At 39.2% G+C, this 20,963-nt stretch overlaps 1 protein-coding gene across 12 annotated transcripts in view; it reads left to right on the top strand.

The window, feature by feature from the left end:
- Atg10 (autophagy related 10) overlaps positions 1 to 20,963 on the top strand; it is a 276,423-nt gene that overhangs the window by 56,263 nt on the left and 199,197 nt on the right. For all 12 annotated transcript variants that reach the window (XM_045134450.1, XM_045134443.1, XM_045134442.1 and 9 more), the window contains one exon: positions 19,099 to 19,206. In XM_045134450.1, the coding sequence (XP_044990385.1) occupies positions 19,099 to 19,206 (108 nt within the window). The remainder of the gene's footprint in view (positions 1 to 19,098; positions 19,207 to 20,963) is intronic.

Here is a 20,963-nt window from a genome sequence, read left to right as displayed (position 1 = left end):
TGTATTTTTCTGCATCATTTCTATTCTTCTATTGAGCTCCATTTTAAAACCCTAAGTGTTTTTTTTTTGTTTTTTTTTTTTTGTTTTGTTTTGTTTCTTGGAATTGATGATCTACTGGTTGTTAAGGTTATTTGTTGACTCAAGTTCAAATTGTTTTCCTATTTAGATCTGCTTTTCTTCTGTTATGTTGAGATGAGATGTAAGAGCTATGTGCCATTGTTGATGTGTCTCTTACATTGCACTTATGTGATTGTTGGTTCTTTCTTCCAGTTCTGCCATCTATTTGTTTGTGGTCTCATTAATTTCATTTTTTTTAAAGCTTGTCTTCATGGTGGGAGTGCCCTCTGTATTAATTCCCAAATCTCCATCAGCTGGAAACCTAGCATTCAGAACACCTAATTTTATGGGGGATCCGTGAATCAAACCACCACATTGTATATTCTAGATAGTGAACCTCTGTCAGATGTATAACTGGCAAAGATTTTTTCCCATTCATATCTATTGACTCTGTTGATAGTTTATTTAGCTGTACAATAACTTTCTAGTTTCATGAGATCTCATTGGTTGAGTGCCCAATTCCTTGGACTTCTGGGATCTTACTCAAAAAGTCTTTCCCTACACCTGTATTATGGAGTATTTTCATTACTTTTCCTCAAGTCATTTCAGTTTCAAGTCTTATATTGAGGTCAATTAGGTATAGAATACCACCAGTAGTATTGCTTTTGCTGAAGAGTTCTGGCCATCTGTGGCCTTTTGTGTTTCTTTGAATTTTGAGGCTACCTTTTCTGTTTCTGTGTAGAATGGTGTGGGAATTGCATTGAACCTCCGAATTGCTTATGTTAGGATGGCCATTTTGAGGATATGAATTCTTGTTCTCCATGACCATGGGATATCTTAACATCTTCTGGTGTCCTACTCATTTTCCTTCTTCAGTGTTTTAATGTTTTCATTGTGGAAGTCTTTCACTGCCTTGGTTAGGGATATTCCAAAAGCCTTTGTGTGTGTGTGGCTATTGTGAATAAAACTGCTTCCCTGATTTTCTTTTCTCTCTGTTTTGTCATTAATACAGACAAAGGCTACTGACTTTTGCATGATAATTTTATATTCTGCCACTTTGCTGGGAGTTTGTCAGCTCTAGAAGTTTTTTAGTGGAATCTTTTGGGTCATTTAAATTTAAAAGCTTATAATCTGCAAATAGGGCTAGTTTGACTTTTTCTTTTCTAATTTGAATTCCTTCTTATTTCTTATCTTATTGCTTAAGCTAAGGCATCAAGAATTTGCAAGCAAATATGAGAGGAATACATAGCAGTAGTTAACAGTGGACACCTCATCTTGTCACAGGCTTTGTAGGAATCCTTCAGGTTTTCTCCATTTAGTATGGTATGGGCCTTCAGTCTGCTGCATATAGCCCTTGTTTGCTGAGATCTGATCCCACCTTCCCTGGCCTCTCTGGTGGTTTGGCAGAGGTCAGTACTGAATCCACCTGGGCCTAAATCGGTTTTGGTTAGGAGGCTTGTGATTTCTGTTTCAATCTTATTAAGAGTTATAGCTTTGTTCAGATAATTTATCTCTTATAGTTCTAGCTTTGATAGATCATATGAGTCAAGAAATTTATCTACTTCATCCAGATTTCCAATTTGGTGGAATATTGGTTTTTTAAATATGCCCTTATGACTATCAATTTCATTGTTATCTATTGTAACATCTCCCTTTTCATCTATAATCTTGTTTGTTAGGATCTTCTCTCACTTTATTTTCATCAGTTTGGCAAGGGGTTTATCAATTTTGGTTATTAGGTCAAAGAACAAGCTCTTTTGTCAATTTTTTAATTTGTTTTTTGAATTTCTAATTCTTATTCTCTGCCCTGAACTTGATTATTTTTTTCTTCTAGTTCTTATGGGTTTGGATTGTTCTTATATTTCCTTTTAAAATATTTCAATTTTTTTATTTGCAGGTAGCTAAGAGAGAGGACGAGAGAGAAAAGAGAGAGAGAGAGAAAGAAATATGGGCACACCAGAACTTCTTTCCACTGACAACAAACTCCCGATGCATGTACCACTTTGTGCATCTGGCTTTATATGGGCACTAGGGAATTGAACCTGGGCTGGCAGGATTTGCAAAAAAGTGCCTTTACCAAAGTGAGCCATTGCCCCAGATCTGTTCTTGTTTTTCCAAGCATTCAAATCGATTTCTTTGATCCAAGATCTCTCTACTTTTGTAATGTAGGTGGTAGAGCTCTAACTTCCCTTTTAAGACTGCCTTCATTATATCACATAGGTTTTTGCATGCAGTTATCTTTCTCCTTCAGTTCTAGAAACTTCTTATTTCCTTCATTTCTTCAGTGACTCAGTGACTCTGGTAACATTGCTTGATGGGTTTTTTTGTTTTGTTTTGTTTTGTTTTTTCAATTTTAGGAATTTGTCTATTTTCTACTGTTGTTTTTGTTGATTTCTTAAAGACAGACACCACTTCAGGTTGAAATGATGGGGAAAGATAGTCTAAACAAATAGAAAGAGGCAGCAAGCAGGTGTGGCTATATTAATGTCTGACAAAATAGACTTATATTTATTTATTTATTTATTGTTCTTTATTTATTTGAGAGTGACAGAGAGAGAAAGAGTGAGAGTGAGAGAGAGAGGGAGAGGGAGAGAATGGGCGCGCCAGGGCTTCCAGCCTCTGCAAACAAACTCCAGACGCATGTGCCCCCTTGTGCATCTGGCTAACGTGGGACCTGGGGAACCGAGCCTCGAACCGGGGTCCTTAGGCTTCACAGGCAAGTGCTTAACCGCTAAGCCATCTCTCCAGCCCAAAACAGACTTTTAAAACAAAAGTGTTGGAGTACTAAGTAACATCTTGATCACACCTTCCAAGGCTCAGGGTCTAATGCAGAAGAGGTGGCAGAAAGAATGTAAGAGCCAAAGGAAGGGTAGGACTCCATACAACATGCTCCCTCCAGACATAAAATGGCCTGGATATCCATGACCTCACAGTGCCTGACACTACCTACACAAGACCATCATAAGAGGAGGAAAAGATCAGGGCATCAAAATAAAAGAGAGACTGATTGAGATGGGGAGGGGATATGATGGAGAATGGAATTTCAAAGGGGAAAGTAGGGGGATGGAGGGTATTACCATGGGATATTTTTATAATCATGGTAAATGTTAATAAAAATTGAGGAAAAAAAGTATTGTTTTGTTGCATAGTGGTCAGCTATAATACAGGGAGTTTGTCAGTTTTCTTAAATTTGTGGAGACTTGCTTTGTGTCCTTATATGATGTCTATTGTAGGGGAGGTTCCTTGAGCAAGAGAGGAATGTGTATTCTGTAGAGCTTGGGCAGACACTCTCTGGTATCTGTTAAGTCCGTTTGGTCTGTGGTGGTATTTAGATCCATTGTCTCTCTGTTTTTTATTTAGATGATCTCTCTGTTGACAGCAGTGTAGTTTTACAGTCATTCAATATTAATATGTTGGCATTTATGTCTAATAGATTTTGCTTTATAAAATTTGTATACCTATCTCTGGTGTATCTATATTTGTGATTGAAATATCCTCTTGTTTAACTGTTCCCTTGATGAAATAAAGTAGCTTTCTTTATCTTTTGATTATTTGGGTCTAAAATCTGTCTTATCAGATATAGCTACATCTGCTTGTTTCCTATTTCTGTTTGCTTGGAATATCTCTTCCTATCTTTTCAACCTGAGGTTCTGTCTATCTTTAATGGTAAGGTGGGTTTCTTGTAGACAGCAAATTGATGGCTCTTTCTCATCCAGTCTGTTAATCTGAGTCTTTTGATTGGGGAGTTAAGTTCATTGATATTCACAGTTATAACTGAAAGGTGTGAGTTTATTCCTATCATGTTGAAGATTTTACAGAATTTTGTGTTTCCTCGATCTTCATTTGATTTCATGTCAATTCTAGTTTTGGTATTTTTTTTTCTTATATTTAGTGTGAATTATTCCATCCAGTACTCTCTGTAGAGCTGTATCAGAGCTCATTTATTCATAAAGCCAGCATTTATTATGGGACATTTTCCTTCCCGTTCTGTTGTGAGGGCTAAGTTTGCTGGGTATTATTGGTTTGGCTGCTGTGGTCTTTTAGAATTTGAAGTGCTCCATTCCAAGCCCTTCTTGCTATTAGTGTTTCCTTTACAAAGTGAGATGTGAATTTTCATGGGCATGCCTTTGTAAGTAATGAGGCTTCTGTCTTGCAGCCTGTGGCACATTCACTTTGTTTCTGTGCTCAGTGGTTTAATTGTTATGTGATATGGAGAAACTCCTCTCTGGCTGCCTCTTTGGTGTTCTCTGTGCCTCTTGTACACACAGTCCTCTCTTTTGTAATATTCAGAAATTTTCTTCTATAATTTTATTGAAGCCATCCTCTATGCCCTCGGCCTGTAGTTCTTCCCATTCCTGTCTTCCTGTGACTTGGGGATTTGCTCTTTTGGAGGTGTCCCACATTCCCCTTATGTTTATTCATATGTGTTTATTTTATTTCTTTTGTTTTTTCGAGGTAGGGTCTCACGCTAGCCCAGGCGGACCTGGAATTCACTATGGAGTCTCAGGATGGCCTTGAACTCACGGCTGTCCTCCTACTTCTGCCTCCCTAGTGCTGGGGTTAAAGGCGTGTGCTACCATGCCCGGCTATGTTCATATGTTCTTATGAATTTGTCATTGATTTTGGTCTCCAGATCTGCCTTTTATTTAAGCCCTGATAGTTTGTTCTCTACATGATCTGTTCTGTTGTTGAGAGTTTATTGGGAGCCCTTTAATTGATTCATTTTAATTTTTATTCCTTTTTGTTTTTCTTCTCAGTATTTCTACATCTTTATTGTGTTCCATTTTCACTTGTTTGCTTGACTTTCTCAGTTGCATTTAGTTGATTGTTGGTGTGTTCTTGGAGTTCATTCAGGCATTTGATTATGTCTATTGATTCTCTTCCATTTCATTCATTAATTGTTTATGGTCTCATTAAGTTTGTATATTCCTATCCCACCTACATTTTGAAATTGTCTGGAGTTTCCTCTAAGTGGTCCTCACTGGAAGCTTCCACTCTGGGACTAGGCCTTCCTGATGGGGAGATCTTGCTTTGGGCTTTTGTGTTGTTTGTTTTGCACTGGGGTTTGTGCGCTGGAGATGATCCCTTTGTCATCTTAGGAATGCAGCAAGAGCAGCTCCAGAGGGTCCTGCTCAGACTTGATCTGGACAGCTTTGGGCTGGAAGTGGGGCAGCCTACTAGGTGTGCCCGTAGTCAACCCTGGGGCTCTGAGGTTGGTGTGTGGGGAGTACCCAGTGGGCCTGATCGCCAGTCTGGGCATGGGATGGCCAGGGTCTGCTCACATGGTTGGCTGGGCACAGGGGGAGCACTCTCCTGGAAGCTGAGTGGCCTACTTGGAGTGAGGACAGTCTCCACAAGGCTCTGGGCTAAGAACACGGGGAGTACAACAAGTTCTTGATGTGCACATAGGTATTTTTAAATATTCAGTTTTTTTTAATTGTTAACTGTAATCTTCTCACTGTAATAGAATGACACAACTTATTCTAATTGCAACTGTGTTATTCATGACAGTATTCTTACTGGAGAAAGTAGGTCACAAAGTTCTAATTACAGTGTGGTTAAAGACAAATTTAAATAATTCATATACATTCAAAAGTGCTATACTATAATTTAATAGGGCTTGTATTTGTGTAGTTAAAGTATAGACGTTTTACCACTATGATTTTTTTGGTTGAAGAAAGAGTGCTTACTGTTTTGTGACCCAGTATTTGATTTCAGAATAATTTTACTATGAACTCTTGGAATAAAAGAGATAATAACTTAAACCGCTTGTCATGGCCAACAAATGTATATATGACCTGACTCAACCTTTTCCTATTCTTCATGTATACCAAGCTCATTCTGGCCACAAGACCATTGCACGGGGTGCTCCTTCTGTCTGGAAATTTTTTTCTTTCAAGTTTCTGCTTAGTTTGCACTCTTGCTTCATTTAGATCTTTTTGTTTTATTATAATTTAAACAGTTATGAAAGGTATTTTTCTGAAAGGGTTTCTTTCTGTACCTTTCCAACTATTATTCTCTATTTTAACTTTCAGTATTTTTTATCAGTATGACATACTAGTTTGTATGTGGCAATGATTTATTATGTATTATTCTCTAATTTAGTTCATGTTCTATGAAGGCAGAGACTTTTTGTTGTTTCTGTTGTAAGCTATTATTGCCTGAATTGTATATTTACTGTTTATGTGCCTATTTTCTGTTGGTTCTCATATAAATCATAATCTCAGAGTGGCAGATATTTCTTGTGTCATCACTGTGATTTCATGGGTATGCTGGTCATGGCAGATACTTAGCAAGTACTTTTAGATGTGTGGATATTTAGATCTCACAAAAAGGAACTCGCCTTTTTAAGTATTTTCACTCACCTCTTGTCATAATAATGGCATTTTAAAATTTCTAACATATATTTGGTGGTATTTTAATTTTAAGATATCTAAGAGTAACTGGAAAATTAACCCATAAAAATCACAAAATTAATAAAATACAAACTCATATACTTCACTTCTAAAAAAGTAAGAAAGACACAAAAATTAGTCTAATACCATAAGTGAAATGTATGTGTTTTACTAATACTTATTGGAAATATGAAAATGATATTCAGGTGTTCTTAGATTAGTTAGCTCTGCAGACCCTTGAAACACCAAAGCGGATGAAATACAGAATGAACTTGGGGCTCCACGCCTGTCTCGCTGTCAGTGTTACCATGTTCTGTGGGACTTAGTGGTCGCCACATACTGGATCAGGTCGCTCAGCCTCTGTGCAGTCTTTGGGAGTCCCTGTCTGATGCCCATCTTGTCCAGTGTCTTAGTGCAGGCCGCACCGTTCATGTGCTACCTCTAAGAGCTTGGTGTGGCTGACTGCAGAACCTCTCACTTTCCTTCTGTTACCTCTAGGAGTTTGGTGTGGCTGACTGCAGAACCTCTCATTTTCCTGCTCTCCATCCTCTTGCTTTGTGTACTCCGCGGCACAGAGCACGCATCACTGATAGCTGGTCTCGTGCCCTCTTCGCTCACTGTATAAGCACTGCATTTCTGCTTGCGTTTCCACTGGCAGGGCTTGCTTTTGATTCTGTTATGCTGCATGCCTTGTGATTTTTCACAAGATCACAGACGTTGTGCATGTTATTTTTCTTCTTTTTCTGGAGCACAGCAAAATTCCTTGGAATCAGTTTCTATTTTTCTCTCTTTTTCTTTTTTAAAGTGTTATTTATCTGGCTGTGGTGGTGCATACCTTTAATCCCAGTACTCAAAAGGCAGAGACAGTAGGATGGTCATAAATTCAAGGCCAGCTTGAGACTATGTAGTGAATTCCTGGTCAGCTTGGGCTAGAACTAGACCTTACCTCAAAATAATAATAATAATAATAAAGTGCTAATTATTTTTAATTGAATTTAAAGCATTTTAATTTATGGGGTGCAATATATTTAATGTATGTATATATTATTTAACAATTGCATTAATTAGTATATTTATCACTTTAAATACTTACGTCTTTGTGGATAGAGCATTTAAAATCCTCCTTTTAACTCTTGAAACACAGTGTGCTATGACACGATGCTGTGCAGTGCAGCACCAAGACTCACTCTTCTCGTCTCTGAGGCGATGTCTGCTGACCAGCTTCTCCTCTCCCCAGAGAGCCAGCTTGATTCCTTCAAGGATTGCTTTGAAGACACAATGGGGCAGGTCCCAACCAGCCTATTGATTGGGTCTGATATGGACCACCACTAAGGCATCTCCCGAGGATGCGATACTTTGTCGTGTGTGTTAGGACACCTTCCCGCTCTGGCTGCTGGGCACGTGAAGGGTTCCTGGCCCTGGGTGGGTTCTGAGGATTGGTGTCTTCAGTTAGTTTCACCGGTTCTTCTCCAGCTCTAGTAGTTTACTCTCACACATGTGCAGATCTATTCAGTCAGATTCAAGGGTGCCCCTCTGACAGTCTTTGGAATTCTTTCTCCATCTACCTGTGTAGTATCCTGCTCCATAGAGTCTTCTCATTCTGTTTGCCCAAACTCCGAATAAAGCTTTTTAAATTGAGCAACTCTGAGGCTTGGGATTTGCCACCCCTGTACTGCGCTGTAGAAACTTTCTACAAGTCACTAGTGAGCTCGGATACTTGTTGAGTTGCCCTTGATTATTGCTTTTCTCCCAGAGATCACTGCTCTGTACTGCTTGGATTCAAGGTGTGCACGCGCCTACTCCATTCTCCTGTTAGGTTTATCAGTTATCCAGAGCAAAGCAAGTGGGAGCGCAAATCTACTCCCCACTACTTTATTGTGGTAGGCAGGCTGGGGGAGCTCATAGAGGAATCTAACATTTTGGCGAGAGACCAGTTATTCCTCCATGTATATGAACTTTAATAAGTATATACTTTAGGCAAAAAGATTATTAGATATCAGATCATCACATTGGTGTGTTTCCAGCCATGAAATTCAAAACACCGTAGTGGGAGGGCTGCTTAGCCCGTGGATGGGGAGACAGGCATCACAGGGCTCCCTGAGGCCCACAGCCCAGGGTAGCATGAGGGCGGCCTTCTTCCCTCCTGGCAGCACGGGGTGGACTGACTTTTTCAGCAGTCCTGCCTGGGTGCAGAAGCAGAAGGTTGCCCATGAGACATTCACATCAAGCTGTGAGAACCTGGAGTTCTAATAGATGAAATAATAATAATAATAATAATAGAGGAAATTCAGAGTATGCTTTAAACATGTATGAACTTAGAAGGGGAATGATTAGGAGGGTAGAGATTGTGATTCATCCTGGGAAATATCTCCAGAAATCTTTGTTGACGTTAATATACAAAGAGGCTCTTCCATATCCTCCTCCTCTTCCTCCTTGTGCCGTCTGCTCGTCCCTCCTCTCTGCCAACCGTGGGTATCTGTCTTGAGTCTGGTGCTGACCCAGGTAGACAATATTTGAGTGCACATTTTGGCAGAGTGACCTCAGTGAAGTCTTTGGTTTCACATCATCAGGCCCATAGACTAAAAAGCAGCGCTTGCATAATGTAGACTTATCTAAGCTATTGCTAACATCCATTCCAGTCATAGTCAAAGTCACTTGGGTTTCCACATCATCACTGAGTCTCTAGCATGGCTCTCTCTGGCAATTCCCGAAGTCATGGCCATTGACTGTCCAGCCTTGGCTCTTCTCCTGGGCAAGGTGTCCTTGTTAGGCAGGAGCTCGGGTTTCCTACTTCTTGCCTCTCCAATTATATTGGGTTGAATTGTCCCCCAAGTTCATGGGATTTGTGCATGTGACCATACTTGGAAGTGGGGTCTTTGCAGATGTGATCAAAGTTAAAATGAGGACATGCTGGATTAGGACAGGTTGTGGATCTAATACAACCCATGCGCTTGTGAGAAGGGGGAGCTTTGGGCACCAGAGAGAAGGTCATGTGAACACAGAGGAAGAGATTGGAATGAGGCATCTGTAAGTTTGCAGCAAGTAGAAACTAGGAAGAGGCAAGGAAGGGTCCTTCATGGGAAAGAGAATGTGCCTGCTAATGCCATGCTTTGGGGCTCCCAGCCTCCAAAACTGAGAGAATATTCCTGTCATTTTGTTCTGGAGCTCATGGTTTAGACAGCATGCATCCCAGGGTATTTTAAACTACTCATCTCAGGGAAGACTGCTCAACTGCCTCTGTCCTTTTCTCCACTCACTGTAGGGTCCTTGTATTAAACTGTCAGGTACCTTTCATTTCACAAACATTGAGAAAAATTAAAGAATTATTTGTACTGCTTTGCAGGTATAGTGCTTTGAAATCAGAATGACACCTTATCTTGATAATTTTTTTATTATATCATGGGTAAAATCTGTACCCATGTGTAATATGTACTATCAAATTTCTTCCAATTTAATAAATTATAAACTTTACTAGTTTTTCAATTTTCATTAGTAGTTAGTGGTTCAGAAGCCATAATTTATACATGAAAGAAATAAGATTTGAAGTAACTTTAAACCCAGAGAGATGGGAAGCTTAGACCTTGGGTCAACTTTATTTATTTATATATATTTTTTAATCTACCACATTAGAAATGCAAAACAAAACCTTTAAGAACATTTTAATGAGAATAAACTGACAAAATGTGGTAAAATCTCTATAAACCTATATTGGAAGCAGAAACAAAGTGAGGAAAAATTAGTTTTTTACAGTAGGCCCCCAATCAGTTATAACATCCATTGGCCATTCCTCTGGCACAAATAAACAGGAGTGCTCTGGGAGCCAAAACCAAATTGCTTAATATAATAAAAAGTATGAGGGCACATATGGAGGTCCCACATCTATGAACTGAAAATTGAAAACTCAAAATGGGCAAGTTGGAAAACCTGAAAACAAAACATTATTACAAAACGAAAAACAGAAAAGAAATGCTTAATAGTGAAAAGCCTAACTTTCTAGTGTAGGAATTATAAGTATTAATAAGGCGAATGAGACCTGGTGTGATTTAAACTTACATTTTTTTTTTACTTTTTATTTTTTTAGTTAGCATATACAAGTTTCTGTGTATCATCCCTTACAGTATTTTCAAGTATAGTTTATTTTAGTTAATTTTCCTCCCCATTTATCTTCTCAACTCCCCCCGCCCCATCCAGTATGCTGTTAACTTCTGTTTTTATGCTACATGTGTCCTTTCACCCTTCCCTCTCCTCTCTTCCTGCTCACTTCTTTATGCTCACTCTTGGTTACCATTCCCCTTTCTAGATTTACCCACGCTTGTCCCCTTCATGTAAATGCATACAGATAGTGCAAGCAGGATCCACATATTTGAGAGAACATTGAATTTTGATCTTTCTATGTTTAGGTCACTTCCCTTAATATAATTCTTTCCAGGTTCATCCATTTTCCTGAAGATTTCATCTTCATATAATGCTAAATAATTCCACAGTGTCTATGTTCCACATTTTCATTATCCATTCATCTGCTGGTGTTCATCCAGGCGGATTTGAATCTTAGCATTTGTACGTAGAGTGGCAACAAGCACGGGTGTGGAAGGCTCTCTCTAGCAGTGTGCAATCCTTAGGGAATGTACTTCTACGAGTGGTAAAGTTGGGTTTTATGGCCGTTCTAATTTTTTGAGAAACTTTCATACCAATTTCCTTAATACCTGTACTAGTTTACAATCCCACCAGCAGTGAATAAGAGTTCCTCTCCCCACACCCTCTCCAGTTAATAAGAGTTCCTCCCTCCACACCCTGTGTAGCAGACAGATTCAGGTTCGCTGAGATGAACTTCCAGACCAGGCACAGTTATGGAAGAAAGGATATTTATTGAAGCCTACAGATCCAGGGGAAGTTCCATAATGGCAGAAGAAGCTGGCCTGCCTTCACAGGACCAAGCAGAGAGAGGGAAGTACAAGCCAAAAACCAAAAGCCACAGCACACTTCAGGAACTCCAGCTAGGCACACTTTGCATATCTTTAGATTGAAATCTGAAACCCACCACCACACCTTAAGATCCATGCAGTGATACTGTCTCCAGCCAGGTGTCTGCAGATGCAAACTACAAACAAATAACTGAATATATTGGGGGTCATCTATTCAAACTGCCTCACTCTCTCCAGTGAATAAGAGTTCCTCTTTCCTCACACCCTCTCCAGTGAATAAGAGTTCCTCTCCCAACACCCTGTCCAGTGAATAAGAGTTCCTCTCCCCACACCCTCTCCAGTGAATAACAGTTCCTCTTTCCTCACACCCTCTCCAGTGAGTAAGAGTTCCTCTCCCCACACCCTGTCCAGTGAATAACAGTTCCTCTTTCCTCACACCCTCTCCAGTGAATAAGAGTTCCTCTCCCCACACCCTCTCCAGTGAATAACAGTTCCTCTTTCCTCACACCCTCTCCAGTGAATAAGAGTTCCTCTCCCCACACCCTCTCCAGTGACTAAGAGTTCCTCTTTCCTCACACCCTCTCCAGTGAGTAAGAGTTCCTCTCCCCTACCCTGTCCAGTGAATAAGAGTTCCTCTCCCCACACCATCTCTAGTGAATAACAATTCCTCTCTCCACACCCTCTCTAGCATTTGTTGTCCATTTTCTCCATGAATGCCATTCTGACTAGGGTTTGATGGGATCTCAAAGTGGTTGTAATTTGCATTTTCCTCGTTGTTTGGGATGTTGAACACATTTTACAATCCTTATTGGCCTTTTGTTCCTTCCTTTGTGAACTTTCTGTTCATTTCACTAGCCCATCTTTTAATTGGCACTGTTATTTTTTTGTGTTTAATTTTGTAGTTCTTTATATAATCATGTTATTAGCCCCCTGTCTGAAGTATAGCTGGTGAAGGTTTTTCTCCCATGTGTACTATTCAATGAATGCTTTAACTCTAAGAAGAAGCATTTTCACATTAACTAAGCTGTGTGACATAAGCATGCTGGGGAGTTCAGCACACAGACCTGTTTGTAGGCTGATTTTCTTATGTTAGTCTCCCTGATGTCACTAGATTTATTGCATTTTACCTGTGCAAGAATCCTGAGGAGTGCTTGGTTCTTGTGCTTACCTAGATTTTCAGGAAGAGGTTAGTGGTGATAAGTAGGGGGAGTTGGTAAGTCAAAGAGTCCTATCAGGAAAAGGTAACTGAGAATATTGAAAGAGAACTAGCTTCCTGTACAAATGAGCACAGTGCTGGGGTTCTCAGCATGGCTTGCTTTGTTAAGTAGAATTGAAAATTGAAAGTGACGTCAAACAATGTCTACTTGAAAAACCAAGGGAGGTCATGGATATCCAGGCCATTTTGTATCTGGAGGAGCGTGTTGTAAGGAGTCCTACCCTTCCTTTCATTTACATTTTTCATTACATTTTTGTGAGTGTATGCCTAAGTATCCCATTGTTCCATGCTGTAACATTTCATTGTATGGGTGATTTAAATTTGTTTAATGGTACCCATTTTAGTTACAATTCCTTATATATTATATTGGTTACTTTTCTCATTGTCACACCCAAATACCTGATAAGCAATCTAAGGGAGGAAGGGTTTGTTTTGGCTCACAGTTCAAGGGGATATGGCCCACTGGTGTGGAGAAAGCATGGTGGCAGGAGAGTGAGGCATCGTATCCACGGTAAGGATGGAGAGTGATTAGGAAGTGGGGTTGGGCTATAAAACCTAACCAGTCAAACCTTAACCCTTCTTTCAGCAAAGCCCTACTTCCTAAAGGTTCACAACCTTACACAACAGGGCCATGAGCTGGGGCCCAGGTATTCAAACACATGATCCTGTGATGTTATTTCATGTTCAAACCACAATATATGTTCTCATGGTTACTCCTGTAACTTAAAGAATTATAGTCTACTGGGTTCCCCATGTTTGAAAAGTTATTATTGATTCCTGCTATGACAGATGCAACATTTGTCTAATTTTACTATTTCTCCTTTACTACTATATATATATATCTAAGATCCTTGTGTCATATATATATATATATATATATATATATATATATAGAGAGAGAGAGAGAGAGAGAGAGAGAGAGAGAAAGAGAGAGAGAGAGAGAGAGAGATAGCACATGCATTTATGTTGAAATAAATAATATATACAATATGTAAATTTTAAGAAAATTTAAGGTTCTATCTTGGATAATAGTCAATGTAATACATAATATATTCATTACTATTTATGGTTACATAGCACTTCATTACTTATCAGGTATACAATAATTTATATAAACAATTCTTATTGGCTGATATTCAGGTTATTTTCAATCTTATACTATTAAAATACTATTTTAATGTAATAATTTCATGAATTTCACTTCCTAAGTGAGTAACTATCTATAAGATAAATTCCTGGGGGTACATTTTGGAGCATAAGGTATGTGCATTTTAAATTTTGATAATTATTGCCAACTTTCTTTTCAAGAATATTATACTAATTTAAAGTTTCCTGCCCCTGGCAATGGATGAGATAAAACAGAAGCCTGCTAAATCCACGTATTTGACTGCACATTGCATTTAAATTTTTTGATCTTTGCCAATCAGATAGGTAAAGAAATTAGCATATTCTTTGTAATTTTAATTTTTCTTAATGACAACATTGAAAATTATTTTAGCCATGTGTATTTCCTTTGAAGTGATCTATACATCCTTTACTCATTTTCCCGTTGAGCTGCTAGCATTTTTCTTATTGATTTGTTGTAACTATTTATATTTTAAGGAAACTTACAGCCATTCCTATATTGAGAAAATTAGTTCTTTTCAACGATAGGTAACAATAACGTTTATCATTTCTGTGTTTGTCTTTTGACTTTATTGTGCTAAGTGTTTTTTTTTTTTTTTTCTAGGCAGTAGAACTTTGCAGTTTTCTGGATTTTCATCATTTTTCTGAGACAGTCTCATATCGTTCAGGCTGGCCTTCAGTTTACTATGTTTTATATAGATGACCTTGAACTCTGTACTCTGTGGCTAGAATTATAGGTGTGCACTACAACACTTGATTTATGCTGTGCTCAGTGTTGAACCCAGAGCCTTCCTTATACATGCTGAAGAGGGTACCCTACCAACTGAGCTATATTCCTAGACCCTTATCATATTTTAAAAGGCATATTTTCCATATATTCTCATCTAGCATATGTATGGGTTTTCTCATTTAAATCAGTGAGGAGAATTCTGTTTGGACAACTAGAAAAGTTTAGACTGTGAGGAGATGTGCTCCTCTGTATTTCTGGATGTGAGTTATCATACCTGGAAATTCCTGTTTATTCATCTTAGGCAGCGACTGAATGAAGCAGCTTCTCAGTGGCAGGTGTGCAGCACTGAGTAGCTGACGTGTACTTAGACATGGAACAGTTTTAAATTATGAGAGTAATGGCACCTGCAGAGGATGAGGTCAAGGTGGGACATATTGCCTGGGAGTCAGGTTTGAGGTTTGGTAAAGATTACTAATGTTGGGGCTGGAGAGATGGCTTGGTGGTTAAAACACTTGTCTGTGAAGCCTAAGGCCCCAAGTTCGATTCCCCAGGACCCACATAAGCTAGATGCACAAGCTAGTGCATATGTCTGGAGTTTGTTTGGAGGCCCTGCCATGCCCATTCTTTCTGTCTTTCTGTCTCTCTCTAATAAGTAAATAACTAAGATATTAAAAAAAAAAAAAAGCTCACTGATGTCAAGTCTCCACCATGTCATTATCAGCAGAGGGACTTTAACATTTGGAGAGCTCCAGTGGGGTGCCGGTCTTCTGCAAAGTGACGTATTGTCCCTTCTTTCCCAAGACAGCTGTAGATAGCTTCCTTCACTCTCATGAGTTCAGCAGGAAGCTCGGGTGGTTTAGTGCAGACTGCTGCACTAAAAATGCTAAGGAGGTCCTGGCTTAATCTGTCTGAGATGAGACTCTAGTAAGAGCACTTGGAAAACTCTCCAGGTTGGAGTGGGTTGAGAACTGATGCTAATGCAATCAGTTGGCAAGCCGTTGATTTGGGTCTTCCAGTACATGCTGCCTGTGCAGGGATCCTGTTATATCCATATTCAGGAGGGTTAGTCTGGGGTTGGGCTACAGTGTTTGCATGTCTAATGAGTTCTCAGGTGATTTTTGGGCTCCTCTGCCCTAGACCACACTTCAGTGAGGGAGCCTGAGGGTCTAAACTCAAAGCAGTGGCCTATGAGAGTCAGGGAGCATGTTTCTGCAAAGCTCTTGCTCTCTGACAGCGTCTTGTTAGTGTACCAGAAAGAATGGTCAGGTCAAGTGACCTGCTTTCCACCTCCACCTCTGCCCTCAACAAGATGAAGAACAAAGTTTCTCAGAAGTGCTTCAATTCTCACCTTCTTATCTCTGAAAGAGAAGGCTGAACTGGGAAAGTGTTAGAGTCACTTTACTCAGACAGCCTCTTGTTCTGATGCAGGGAATTTTCAGGCTTCATGGGTCAGATTTGATGTGAAATGGTAGTCTGAATTTAGCAGTTGGGACCATGGCTTTGCTCAGTGGCCAGTCTAGGACCTTGACCTATGACCTACTGGGAAAGAGACAACTAATACCTGAGAAAAGGCATGAGTTAAATGTTCACTTCTAAACCATGGTAAGTACAAGAAATATCTGGGGAAGCTAGAGGAGTGTGGATTGGAACAGTCCTGGACACTTTCGAGGGTCCCTTGTACTGGGAAGGCTGAGATAGGAGGATCTCCTTGAGATCAAGGCCAGCCTGGGGCGACAGAAGAAGTTCCAGGTCAGCCTGGGCTTGAATGAGACTCTAGATGAAAAAAATAAAAAGAAAAAAAGTAGAATTGACTTAAAATGGAAATAAATATAGATAATGTTGAAAATGGTATGTCCCTTTGAAAAGAGACCAACAAGAGTATTTACTTAAGTTTTTATAACATAGATACAAAGACAGTTTTAAGATTTTCTTTTTGATAGTTTCCTACATGCATACAATTTGATCATATTCATTCCTCTACTACTAACCTCTTGTCCTTTTCCTATTCCTGCTAAAACTTCTCTTCTCCTTTTAAATTATTACCCTCCATACTTTCATGTTGCTTATTTTTCTTTCTTGCAATTCACTAGTTGAAGTAAGTTGCATGAGCATGGATGCGGGTGCTTTGCTTGGAGCGCGAGCCCCTTACCAGAAGCTAAGCCCCCGAAGAACACAACACTTCCCCACCAGCAAGCATAGCAAAGGGGGTTTTGGTCCACCTATTTGGGATCTATCTATCTGTCTATCTCTCTCTCTTTCTCTCTCTCTCTCTCTCTATCTATCATCTATCTGTCTATCTATCATCTATTTATTTATCACCTATCTGTTACCTATCATCTATCCATCATTATCTATCTATCTATCATCTGTCTATCTATATATAGCATTGTGATTAGTTTTACTAAACTACATGTTCCTTTGCAAGGAGGTTGTATGACCATTGTAGAGATATATCAAAATATTAGTTAGAACAGTTTATTCTCATGAATTATATTTGGCAAACACAGTTTAATGCCCACTATTTTTGGAATGCCCTGAGTCCCATTTTTTTCCTTTATATCTAGATCACTTTGAAATTGCAGTGAGGGAGTACTTTTTCTCTTTTTTACTTAAAAAATTAAAATATATTTTTTTCAGTGCTGGGGCCTTATTCATGATAGGCAAATATTCTACCAGGCTTTAAATCACTTTAAAAATTAGCTACTATATTTTTCTCTAGAGATGCTGCCATATACAAAGTGCTACATCCTGGGTGAATTAAAATGTCAGATATCTCTTCCTGTGCTGCAGGCTGGAGGTCTGGAATCAAGTGCTGGGTCACGCTCCCTGGGTGGACTTTCTTGTTTCTTGGTAGCTTCTGAGGGATCCTAGGCCTTCCTTGGCTTATAGCTGTACCACTCCAGTCTCTATGTTCCTGTGGCTTTCCAGAACTCTGTGCATCTGTGCACTGTGTGCAGATTTCCGTCTGTGGTGATTTGAATAGATGGCCCCCAATATATTCAGTTATTTGTTTGTAGTGTGCATCTACAGCTACCTGACTGGAGGCAGTGTCACTGGGTGGATCTTAAGGTGTGTTGGTGAGTTTTAGATTTCAATCTAAAGATATGCAAAGTGTGCCTAGCTGGAGTTCTTGAAGTGTGCTGTGGCTTTTGGCTTTTAGGCTTTTGCCTCTCTGTCTGCTTGGGCCTCTGAAGGCAGGCCAGCTTCTTCTGCTATTATGGAACTCCCCCTGGATCTGTAAGCTTCCATAAATATCCCTTCCTCCATAACTGTGCCTGGTCTGGAAGTTCATCTCAGTGAACCTGAAGCTGTCTGCTACCCCTTCTTACAAAAGAGATTAACTACTTTTTCTTTAATTGTAAATTTTAAATTCTGTTCAATTGTGAATGTTGGTGAGAATTTGATGGAGAATTAATATTTCTTGGCATACATGTATGTTCATACATTGAAAGAAATATTATATTCTTTTTATTTTTTGAGGAAAGCCCAACAGACTGACCTTTTTTTTTTTTAATGTGGGGGAGCAAGAGAAAGAATGAAAGAGAGAGAATTGGCACACCTGGGCCTCCAGCCATTGTAATTGAATTCCAGATGTTTGTACCACCTTGCGCCCATGTGCAGCATTGCATGCTCTCATTACCTTGTGTGTCTGTCTTATGTAAGATCTAGAGAGTCAAACATGGGTCCTTAGGCTTTGCAGGCAAGTTCCTTAACTGCTAAGCCATCTCTCCAGCCCAAGATATTATATTCTTTATCTTACATACTTTATGGAAATCAAGTTGTTTTGTCCTAAAGAAGTGGAACTTGTTATAATTAGATAAACACTAAGCATTAGTGTATTTAACAGCAAAGAAAGAAAGAAAGAAATACAACTACTGAGAGGTTAGAAACTGTATCTTGTGAGGCATATATGAAAAGGGTGATAATAATAAAATAATAAATAAATAATAAATAAAATAATAATAATAATAAATATAAATAATAATAATAAAAATAATAATAAAAGAACCATTCTGTGGAAATGGGAAATGGATTTTTGGCTCCAGAGAGAACTAGGACCAGTAAGTTAATGAAAACATTCAGTATGGGTAAGACAAAACTTTCTCCATGTGTAGCATGCCAAAATGGAGGTGACTGCCATGTGAGGGAGGGAAGGTGCAGGTTCCTCAGGGCGCTCATGCTGCACAGTCACCTCTCTGGGGCAGCTACAGACCTTGTCCTTGAAGAGGAGAAAGTAAGGGGTCCTCTCAAGTTTCCAGATTGATTGGAAATCCTCCTGAGGTTCCTTTGTATATGAGCTGTGAACAATGTGACAAGATGATTTCTTTTATGTTTAAATGCTTTTTATCATTTGCCATCTTGAAGTTTTGTTGTCTGACTTCAGTGCTGTGGGTTAGTAGGACAGAAAAGGTACTGGAGATTTAAGTCTAGAGAAGAGAAAACATTAGTAAAGATGAGAGGGAGGAAGTTGGACTTGTATTTATTGAGTGCCTGTAGGGTATGTTGCACTGGTTTCTTTTATTACCTCATTTCCTTTAATGTGTTGAATTTTTCTTTGCATGTCTTAGACTTTAAGATAAATGATAGTTCTTTGAGTGCTAAATACTTAAATTAATAGACTTTTCTTACATATTCTTTGGTCTTGAAACACAGGACTGTGCTGATGGCTACATGTGCAAAACACATTTTCAAGTAAAAACTGCTACTGTGGCATCGCAACTAGGAAAATCCACCAGTGTACAGACATGTCTTCCCATGGAGGTGAGTAGTTCAGTACATCATGTTCTCCTTTACAGTCTTGATGGAGTATGAATTAAAATCATTAAGTCTGTTTTATATACGTATGTATAATGTTAAAAATTAACTGCCATTGAATCCTGGGCCAGCTATTGGGGTATGGTTGAACTTCACATGTAATAAGTAATTTTTGTCTGTAACAATGCAATTTTCCAGGCACAAAATGGCCTTGGTATTCATGACCTTGCAGTGCCTAACACTATGCACATAAGACCTTCATAATAGGAGAAGATGATGACATCAAAACAAAAGAGAGAATAATTGGCAGGGGGAGGGATTCAATGGAGGGCAGATTTGAGAGGGGAAGAATGGGAGTAGGGGAGGGAATTAATATGGTTTATTGTTTATACCTATAGAAACTCTCAAAAAGTTTAAAAAATGACAGCAGGAATAGTGGTTTCCACTCTGAGTTTATTCAGTGGTGGTGAGCCTTCACATGTTTGCTTTCTCTTCTGTCTGAAGACCAACAATACCTCTGTTGCCTCTTGCCTGTGGATTTTAGCTAGTGAAATCTGTGACATCTCCTGAGCCTTGTACAGACATATCCCTAGTACACCTCACACGTGGCTGGGGTACTCTGTCTAGTGGACTTTCAGTCCTTTTCTCTAGCCCCTTGAAAATCTGTGGGTCTCATTCCTTCAGTTATTTTGACTTTGACTTGAGCAGCTGAATTAAGTTTTATTGAAGTGTTGACACCCTAGTGGCTTTCTGAGACATTTTAAATTGTCTTTTATCAACATACAAATCGCCATATTATGCTTTTATTATTAATAAAATTTATATATATTCATTATAAAAACAAACAACAGAGAAATATATAAAGGTAAAAAAAGTTCCACATACCTTTTGATAGGTAGCCACTATAATATTTTGTTACTATCCCTCACATTTATTTATGTAATATTTTGGTACTGAGTAAGTATATTATGAATACCTTCTTATATCAGTAAATGCAGAATTCCATAATTTTCTATAATGTGAAATTCTGTTCTGTGAATGAACCATAATTTATGGGGCTCTTGCTGCAGAAAATACTTGAATTTTAAAAATACTGAAATCTGAATTGGTGGATCCCTAATTTCTGCAGCACAAAGGGAGAAACGGCAGTGTTTAAACTGTGGGCATCACAGTAAAAGAAGACAAGGCGCTCTTTTCGTGTAGAAGAGGCCTCCGTAGGGTCACTTAGAGCAAGCTAACTTGGTAGTTAGGCCTTAGCCCCTTCTGCTCTGTGCATTGCTGGTAGTGGGAGCAAGGTTTCCCCTTGAATTTGGCTCACAGGATGTCCTACAGAGGTTGCGCCACTGCTGAGCGCCTCAGGGCGGGGCTTGAGTGCTGACCACTGCTGTGAGGCTCAGACAGCTATGCCAGACCCGAGCCAACGCCGTTAAGGAACTTTTAGCTTTACTTTCTATTAACTTAGAGTTAACATAGAAAGGATGACTAAAAAGGCAACTAGTTTTTGTCTGTGTAGGTGGTAGGGAGTGTGTAAGTACTTCAAAGCAGTGTGGCAGTGTGGGGGACTGACTTTGTGTTTAGGTTGGAGTGCAGCAGAACTTAAAGCTGTGTGCATGGCATGAGTGATCATTCCAGCTACAGAGACGTAACTTCCGAGAATGTAAATTTCTTCATTTCCAACGTTTTCCAGCGAACTTCAATATGTGCAAAAATTGAAAAGAACTTTTCAGGGTATTTTACAACATTCTTGTTGTACTCAGAACCTA

This window comes from Jaculus jaculus, chromosome 14 (assembly GCF_020740685.1).
Source record: "Jaculus jaculus isolate mJacJac1 chromosome 14, mJacJac1.mat.Y.cur, whole genome shotgun sequence".
Taxonomy (NCBI): Eukaryota; Metazoa; Chordata; class Mammalia; order Rodentia; family Dipodidae; genus Jaculus; species Jaculus jaculus.
This window is presented reverse-complemented; position numbering and strand designations above follow the sequence as displayed.